General features: G+C 38.7%; 1 protein-coding gene across 2 annotated transcripts; it reads right to left on the reverse strand.

Annotated features, from left to right (window-relative positions):
- Window positions 1-492: 492 nt before the first annotated feature.
- aaas (achalasia, adrenocortical insufficiency, alacrimia) lies at window positions 493-7821 on the reverse strand. 2 transcript variants are annotated; one of them, XM_055046232.1, is made up of 16 exons: window positions 7415-7821; window positions 7202-7329; window positions 5486-5541; window positions 5315-5406; window positions 5194-5240; window positions 4981-5079; window positions 4384-4527; window positions 3909-4029; window positions 3692-3816; window positions 2739-2799; window positions 2574-2664; window positions 2333-2426; window positions 1887-1954; window positions 1721-1802; window positions 1553-1637; window positions 493-704 (listed from the first exon to the last, which is right to left on the reverse strand). In XM_055046232.1, exons 1-16 carry the CDS (start codon window positions 7511-7513, stop codon window positions 549-551), a joined length of 1548 nt encoding a protein of 515 aa, XP_054902207.1. In that variant the 5' UTR covers window positions 7514-7821; the 3' UTR covers window positions 493-548. The 2 variants fall into 2 exon arrangements, with proteins under 2 accessions (XP_054902207.1, XP_054902206.1); XM_055046231.1 differs by having other exon boundaries at window positions 7406-7821.
- Window positions 7822-8907: the final 1086 nt, after the last annotated feature.

Below are 8907 nucleotides of genomic sequence, written 5' to 3' on the forward strand. Positions count from 1 at the left end.
TGAAAATTACTCAACCGGATTACTTTACATTTTATCAACTGACGGCTAGATGTGCCAAATAGAAATTTACACTAATCAAACAAGAATTATAATCAAACAAATATCATATAACTAAATAATATTGATATTAAATAAATAATATTGGGCAATGTCTTTATGTGTGTCTGCTTTTGCTGCCGTGAAACTGCATTAGCACAATTATATCAAAATTATTTATAATCAAACAGGAATTAGCTTTTTCTTATTGCTTGAGTGCAGAAGTGTGGCTGAATGTTCATCTTTTCAAGTCCAACAACTTGTCCCTGAAATGCAATACATTTATTTGACTAGTTTTTGTGCATCACATCTTTCAATATACTTTTAAGTGTGCTTATAAAGAAAAGCAAAGAGCAAATTTTATTTTCTATAGTGTAATGTACTCAATTAAATTGAACAAATACCTCAAAATGTCTTCATTTGCTTAAAATGTTTGACACAGAAGCAAGCCAAAGATGTTTTTACACAGTTTTATTAATCTGTAAAGACGAAGAGAGGTTTTGGTAGTTGTGTCAGGAGATGAGCTCCGTGAAGAGAGACTGATTAGTAAAGTCTGCAGGTCTTTCCTGTTGGTGAGGCAGCGGTGGACTCCCGCTGAGGCCAACCTGGGAGACACCAGAGCTCAGGAAGTAGAAAGGGATGTGCGTAATTTTTCCACTCGACCAACACTGACAAAAAAAAAGAAACAGAAACATTATTTTTGGAGCTGGTGGAGGATCCAGCATACTCATTAAATTGAGCAAGCGGGAGAGAGGTGTGCGGATAAATATTTTTCATCTGGTAATTGTTTAACTCAAACCAATCCAGTTTGTAGCTTCTCATTTTTGAAAAATTAGCTTGTGGTTATTCATTAAGGATTCATTAAGCTCAAACTATCCAAGAGAAGAACCGATCTGTAAATGGACCAGCCTTTTCCTGGTCACAAATCCATTGCTTTCCGTTCCTAATGTATGAATACTTAGGATCAGGCAACTGTTTCTACAAAAGTCCGATTTTAAATATGAAACCAAAACAAGAGAGAAACAAAACTAAGAAAAACAAGATGGATAAATTAACTCATGTCAAATGGAAGATGAAATGGACTGGAAAACAGACTGAAGGATGGACAGACAAATAAAGACGGAAAACCAAATGAACAGAAACAGATGGACACACGGACATATGGCGATTTTTCAACAAACTGATGGATTGATATTGGAACAGATAAATGAATCAATAGACATCAAAATAGACAAATGAATAAATGTATGGATAGATATATAAACTGATAAATATGGATAAAACAGGTGGATGAATGATGGATGATAAATGAATCAATAGATAGAAAACAGATGGATGGATGAACAGCTTAATGGTTAAAACTTTCAGTCAACAAAATACAGAATAAAGTCTATAAAATCAAAACATTTTTCTATTCTTTATTATTGTTTATCTGTACTCAACATATAAAATAACTACTGGCACTTTAACAACAACAAAAAAACTTAATAATAGTCATTTGTATTGTATGACTGACCACAGTCAGGAGAGCCCCATGCTGGAAATTTGGGTGAAACTGCAGCAGCCTCGGTTCTGCACCCAGTTCTCCCTGAACAAACCCACTTCATAAGAATAAAGAGTCTTATCAGTACAAGAAAATCCATCACTTAGGGAAAAAAAAACATGAATATCTCAATAAACATACCAAGGCAGAAGCTCAAAGACGGGGTTGGTTCTTGTTTTGAAGACGGCGATGATTGCAGGTCGGTTCGCTGCTTCAGGATCGCCTGAGAAAACGGAGGAGGCTGAGATGAGACACTGAATGTAACCAGTCGTGAACTTCGCGAGGGAAAACTGAAGAAACGTCGAACCTTTAAGAAGAACTGCGAGCCGCTCTCCCCTGGGATCCCACGACAGAGACTGAATCTCTCCACCAACACTGGAAAAAACAAAATTATAATTAAATGCAGTTGCTGTGTGTAGTAATATAAATCTCACTTCTTTAAAGAAGTAGCATCTTGAAGAAGCCTATTTTAAATGGGAATGTTTTTCTAAAAAGGAAACACAACAAATAGTTTTTTTTTTTTTTTTTAGAACTTTTTGCATTATTATAATACTACCACTAAATATTATGGTCAAATTCTAGGTCTGCCCTGTATTTCGCTCCATCCATCTTTCTGCCACACATTACAATTTTTCTGCAGGTCAGAAATACATTTTTCTGTAAAAACTCTATGAGGAATTGATTAATTTGTACCAGTTCACCAATAAAAAACATGCTGCAGTAAAATATCTGGGTTGCATTAAGCTCTCTTACACGATGTCTCCATCTGGACTGTTAAAGGTCGTCTCTGATAGGTCAGCAACAACAACGGCTATCTGTGGCCCTTTGACCAAACCTGGAGGGACACCTGCAAAACACAAACACATCATCCGTTGGAGGCCATTTATCCCAGACCACAACAAATTATCTTTCACTTATGCAGAAAGTGAAAGATACTATTAAGCTAGTAGTCTAACACTGTCCAGTTTATGTTGAGCAGACATGGAGGGCTAACCTGGCGATCCAGAAAAGGTCAGAGCGTAGATGACCATTTCTCCTTGAACTGTGAAGAGAAGCCGACTCCCATCTGGACTCCAACAGCCAGACTAACAAGTGAAAAGTTAAACATGTGACATTCTGCCCTGAATGAACCATTTCAAACAGAGTAATGAGCTTTTACCTGGCAGCGCCCCTTTATACACGGCCAGCGCTCACAGGTCCACATCCTGGTTTCCCAAACCCTGAAGAAAAACATTTATTTTCTAATTGACAATCAATCTTAGATGCAAATACCACCTCAAAAACATATTTTCTGTCCAAATTTTGTTCTGGACTTTGGTCATTCCAAAATGTTTTTTTTTTTTCAATTAAATTTCACTTTATTTGATCTGCATCCATTGAATAAAATAAAACCTCTCTTCCTTTTCAGATTTTTTGCTGCCACCACCATGTTCCACTGTGGCATGTTTGATTGTGTGTATCGTGGTCCCTTTGTGACGTGAACTGCTGATTTTGTGCCGACCATAACTTTTGGACTTGCAGCCAAAAGGTTTAGGCTAGGTTTTTGCGGATCATGACAGATTCTTGAAGATTTTAACACAAATTTGATTTTTTCTTTGGAAGAAAAGTTGTTTAAATTTTAAAAATACATTTGACTATGTTGCACAACTGAAACAATTAAAGAAAACAGCATTACAAGTCAGTAAGCAATGCAAAACATTAACAAATATTAAAATTCAATATGGATATTCTGAGTAAATTCAAGATTTTTAAGGCTCAAAATTATTGTTAACACGACTTCTATGACTTGGTATGATCGTGAAGAAATGCTGACATGTCAAATTTAAGAAAAGTAAATTCTGAAATGAAGTAAAAAGGCCCAACAACAAAGTAAAATACGTTTTTCAGTTGCATTATGAAAGATATGCACCATATAATATAGTCTTATCACTTTTTTTTATGTGTGTACACTTTTAAGTGCCATTATCTGACTAAGCTGCTTTCTGACTGCTGACTTTCATAAAATGAAGGAGAATCAATTTGACCACAGAGATTAATATCTACACTTCATTTAAAATGTGCTTCAACCAGTCTAGGACAGAGAAGTTTTATTGTCTTTGTCGTTTTTCCAACCTGAACAAGGCAGACGGTGTGGACGCCAGGATGTGGCTGCCGTCTGGGGACCAGGACAGGAAGGTGACGCCGCCGCCTCCGACACGTTGCAGAGGAACGCAGCTCTCTGCAGCAACATCCCAAACCTGCAACATGCACCCATATCAAAGAAACAGCTGTGGAAACAGGACGCAGCACAGTCAGAGCGAGGATTAAAGGAGAAGCGGCTGCCTCGGACCATCATGGAGGTGTCCAGTGGGGAGGCAGAGACGAGGAGGGATCCGCTCGGAGACCAGGCGATGGACGTGACCGGGGAGTGACCGGGGTGGGACAGAACCTGAGCACAGCCAGAAGAAGGCCTGCAAAGAGGGTGTCAAAAACTGAAATTAGGAGAATAAGCATTGATAACATCTAATGAGCATTATGTCTGAGGCGTTTCCTTTAAAAATACACATGAAATTTCCTCTGGCTAACTCAAATCTTATAAACCAACCTGTCACAAAATCATCATTTGCATTACAATCTGTGCAAACATCTTTTCTTCCACATACAATCGTATCAACATTCAGCAAACACTTTCCATGGGAAGCCACAGAAACTTACAAAACCGCTCGACATCAAAGCTTTACATCTGGCATAAAATATTTCAGTTGAATTAATAATAACTGTGTGGGTTCTACTTTGACTTCGCAGATGTTCTTGGTGTGTCGTACCTTGTAGACAGAGAGCAGGGGTCGACGTTCCACACCAGCAAGCAGTTCTGACACGCCACCGCCAGCGCAGACGCACACAAAGGCTTCCACTGCACGGCTGCAACGTTCCTCTGCAGACGATGCTTCAGTGTAGGAGTGATGGCACTGAGGAAGATTTGTTCATTTTTACAGAAGTGTGACAAAAATGTCTCAGATTTACTCAGAAACCAGAGGCACGAGCTTCAGTTTTACACATATGCCAATTGAAAACATCACTTCATCGTCAGTCATTTAGATAAATGCTGAATCCTAAACACAGGAAGAGCGTTTGAAAATGTAATGACTCCATCTCAGGAAAACATTTCTGAACCAAGTAAAACTTAGAATATTAGAGGCCTGTGTGTCGTGATTGATCACAAATTTGATCAATTTCCCCTTTTTTCACCATTTAAGTCGCCCTTCAATGTAAAATGCCTGCATGAAAATCATATGCAGTATGTATGCTGTTTTGGTAATGAGAGCCGAAAAGTTTTAAAACTAAAACTGTGCTGGTTGGAAATCTGACTGGCTGGATCTTTTGCTGCCGTTTTGGCACCGCTGAGTCCGTAGTTCTGGTACCTTTTGGGGTTGTAGATCTTGATGGAGTCGTCTAACAAAGCGACAGCAAACTTGTCAGTGTGTGGATGCCAGGCGAAGGCTCGCACCACACAATCAGACCTGGCAACACAGAAAGGGAACAACTTCACTAAGTACAACAAAACAGAAAGATTACAGTTTCACATTGTTATCCTTTAAAAATATAAAAGAATAGAACACAAAAACCCCTCTTACCAGTTTAGCACTTGAGAAAACTCAGCAATCATGTCCTCACTGCTCAGCTAAAATAAAATAAAAAACTTCAGCATTACTCCACGTGCTTTGTATTTCAAATGAGCTAACAGGAGCAGCTTACTGTGACGTGAGGATACAGGGAGCCGTGAAAGGAGGAGACCCATCGGAGCAACGCCAAGATACATCCGGACGTCACCGACAGCCACTTTGGCACTGTTAAGGAGGAGAATTGGCACCTTGCAGCAGGACTTAAGACTCAATAAAACTCATGAGATTTTGGTGCTTTCCATACCTTCTGCATGTGAGGTTGTAATTTCATTGAGCAGCCCAGTGAACCCACCGTCCCGCCTGGAACAAACAGAACTAATTAGCGATCTTTGACGGTCCAATAAAGGCTGTAAAACACGGACATAAGCTGCTACATCAGGGGTAGGAAATGTGCTAAAAGTTGCCTCGCACGTCAAGCTGATTTACATGACTATGAGAGGCAGCTGTATCCTTTCATTTAGCTGTTGAGATTTAATGGAAGTGTGAGCCCTTTTCACCCATTTATGGCTCTTTTGGAGCTTTAACTGACAGCATGAGCTCATATGGTGATGTCAGCTTTGAAAGAGGGCAGAAGATCTGCAAGTTCTCAATATGTTTAAGAAGAAAAACTTAATCTAAAATGTCAGAAAATGCTAAAAACATATTTAACTGTCAATTTTGTGCAAAATATTTTTAGACCTCAAAGATAGTTCATAAAAACTTAAGATTTACAGAATCCTGAAGGAAATGAGAGGTCAATGAGTAAAGCACTTGTGCTTAAAGCAGAACTTCATACTATTGAAACATGCAAACATGCCGAGATGATTTCGCCTTGAAAACGGTTGTAAAAACATGTGATCATACCTTTAGCATAACTAATAACTTTAACAGGTAAACTAAGCCTAGTTTTTATGTCTTCTTGTTTGAAAGAAGATAAAGTAAATAAATTATGCAAATTTTTCTGGAAGTCAAATCTAGAAGTCAAACCAAGGACAGCTCACAACTTGGGTAAATTTTAGAGCAGTTCATGCTTCCTTCTACTGACAAGCTTTGTGAAGATGCTGATTTCATTTTCCTGCAGGACTTAACACCAACCACTGAATCAAAAGTCGATTCACCAACCACTGAATCAAAAGTCGATTCAGTGGCTGGTGTTGGTGTGTTTGATTAACCAGTTAACTCTCCGGATATAAAACTCCACAGAGAATTGATGCTTGTTGAGAGACATCAGATTCAACAAAGCAGATGACCTGAATGCAGCTATCAAAGCACCTTAGACATCTAATACGCCTCAGCAGAACCACATCCATGCCACACCACACTGATCCAGTAATTCACTGAAAAGAAAAACCAACCAAGTATTGAGGGCATTGAAACTAACATACTTTTCAGAAGCCTTAAAAATATATATATATTTTTTATTGATCTGTAATAGTTACTTTTTGAAACACTGAGTTCTGGTTATAAGCATCTGTAAGTCATAAGTATCAAAATTGCAATGAGAAAAAAACGCTTGAAATACTTCTGTGTGGTGTGAAATAATTTTATACAAGCTTTACATTCAGATAGATGGACAGAAGCAAGTAATCCCGTTCATTGGAGACAGTTGCTGAGGAAGCAGAAAGACAATGCAACGTTTGTCTTTCTTAGTTTGAGCGAGATGTTTACAAATTAGGATGAAGAAAAAAAAGTAAAGACTTTAAAACAAATCTGTTTTTCCTTCAGGAGAATGTAGCCTGTTCTCAGACATACCTAAAGAGAGCAGAGTTCAGTAAGTACCTGGAAAGCTGATCTATTACAGAAAATCCTCCCAGGTTTATTCTTCTGACCTCTTTTTCTCGAGGGAAATGCTTGATTTGGACATTTTAGGAGAGTTTAGGGACTATCAGCCAGGCTAAGGGTCTAAATCCTCCAGAGATTGCACACATCGAGCTGTTATATCACAGATGGATAAAATAACAACATGTCTTTATTTTCCTACCACGCAGCAGCGCTCCTCGTCCACAGAGTTTCCGAGTGGTCCAGGAAAGCTGCTTTGCTGCTGCTTTCTGTGCGGCTGTGGAGCTTCAGCGACTCTCTGGGGAAATGGAGACTCAGCGGACTGGAGTCCTGCACGAAAACATGCACCGTGATCTATCTGAATGGCTGTGGATACAACTGCGATGATAACCAAAATCAATCGGACCCGTCTCGCCTCGGAGTTGTTGGCTCCAGAAAGAAGCTCGTTGTTGGACTCGCACAGGGTGGTTTGTCCGGGGGACAGTGGCGGGGGGAACAGAGCCAGAGAGCACATCTTCACCCCGGTCAAATCTTCCTTTTAGACCCCCGAGAAACACCGTGAACCACCAAACACAGAGAGTTTAACTTAGCCAGACTTAGTATTTTACAGCTGACACGCTCAGCTAGCTAGCTAAATATGTTCCCAAATTAACACTTAATTTAACAATGCTCGTTTTAGAAATAATAGATTCTGAGCTGTAAAAGTTTCCTTGTGCTGTGAGCTCTCCCAGCCGTCTGGTTAAATATTATTTAGTGGATCTTAAAAACAGTTTGGTAGCACATGCTACGTTGTTATCCATTCAGTTGATCCCGCCGTGCTCAGCTACGGCAACTCTGAAGGGAAAAAAGAAACGCGCAGGTTTTCTAAATGACACAGAAGTAAAAAAGGAAAAAAACAAAAACGCGGGATGCTACCCCCCTCTGGACACAATGTGGTATTGCAGACAAACTTTCACAAAACAAGAGAAACGAAAAACTTTTGGAGAGATTTGATGAATGAACCGATAGGATCACTATTCAGCACTGGCTTAAAAATCAGAACAGAGTGTTTCAATAAATAAAATAGCGGCAAAAATTATACTGTATGCACTACCACAAAAAATCAGAATATAAAGTTCTATGTGAGTGTCCAGAAATTACATTGGTTGATGTTTTCTTGATTTTTAAATTGAAATTGATGTAATGAGCAATAACAATTAAACTGTAAGCAAAATGCTGCCAAAATACCAAGTTCTAATGTAAGGATATTGATTTTTAATGTACTTTAACATGCTAAATTCTACATACTGATCACATCTACTTTCTTATTTTTGTCCCCATTTAGCTGTTTTCTGTTGTGGGTATTGAATTTATTTTTTGTTTCTTGGTATGATCAATAACCTAATATAATCTTATCTTTAAAAAAAAATCTAATAACATACGTTTTGATTTTTAGAACTATATTTAGCTTTCTTTTTATTTTTGTTGAATTCTTCATGTAGAATGTTTTTGAGCTGAATCTAATCACTGTCTTCTTCTATAGATTATTATTATTATTATATTGTAAAGGGTCATAAAGTCATCCACATCTCAAGTATTTGTCCATCTTATTTACATGGAGATAATGATGCAGTTTTCCTCCTCAGCGATGGAGGCAGAAATTATAGTTGGTGAAGCACCAGCATCTCTGTTTAAAGTGTGACTTGCTGGATGGCACATCAGCAGCTGCAAAAGCGGCAGCAGCTTCAGTGCGCATGCTCCTATCCTCGAACCATCAGCTGAAGCTCAAGGGTAAAAATCAATGGAGGGAATGTTGATTGTTTGTCACATTTTGCAGTTGGAATAAAAGAAAAATAATTCCCTGTATGGACTCTTCTGTGTTTTGGCTCCCGACGCCCTCTTGCGGCGCAGCTCTAACTTCCGTGACGT

This window comes from Poeciliopsis prolifica, unplaced genomic scaffold, assembly GCF_027474105.1.
Source record: "Poeciliopsis prolifica strain line A6 unplaced genomic scaffold, Auburn_PproV2 SCAFFOLD023, whole genome shotgun sequence".
Taxonomy (NCBI): domain Eukaryota; kingdom Metazoa; phylum Chordata; class Actinopteri; order Cyprinodontiformes; family Poeciliidae; genus Poeciliopsis; species Poeciliopsis prolifica.

What these genes read in the sequence shown, in the direction of transcription:
- aaas (XM_055046231.1), bottom strand. Translation starts at nt 7,513, where the DNA reads ATGTGCTCTCTGGCTCTGTTCCCCCCGCCACTGTCCCCCGGACAAACC. An exon ending in CCCTGCTCTCTGTCTACAAG is followed by an intron (nt 4,030 to 4,383) that starts GTACGACACACC and finishes CCCTCTTTGCAG; the next exon opens with GCCTTCTTCTGGCTGTGCTC. An exon ending in ATGGGGCTCTCCTGACTGTG is followed by an intron (nt 705 to 1,552) that starts GTCAGTCATACA and finishes TTTTTTTGTCAG; the next exon opens with TGTTGGTCGAGTGGAAAAAT.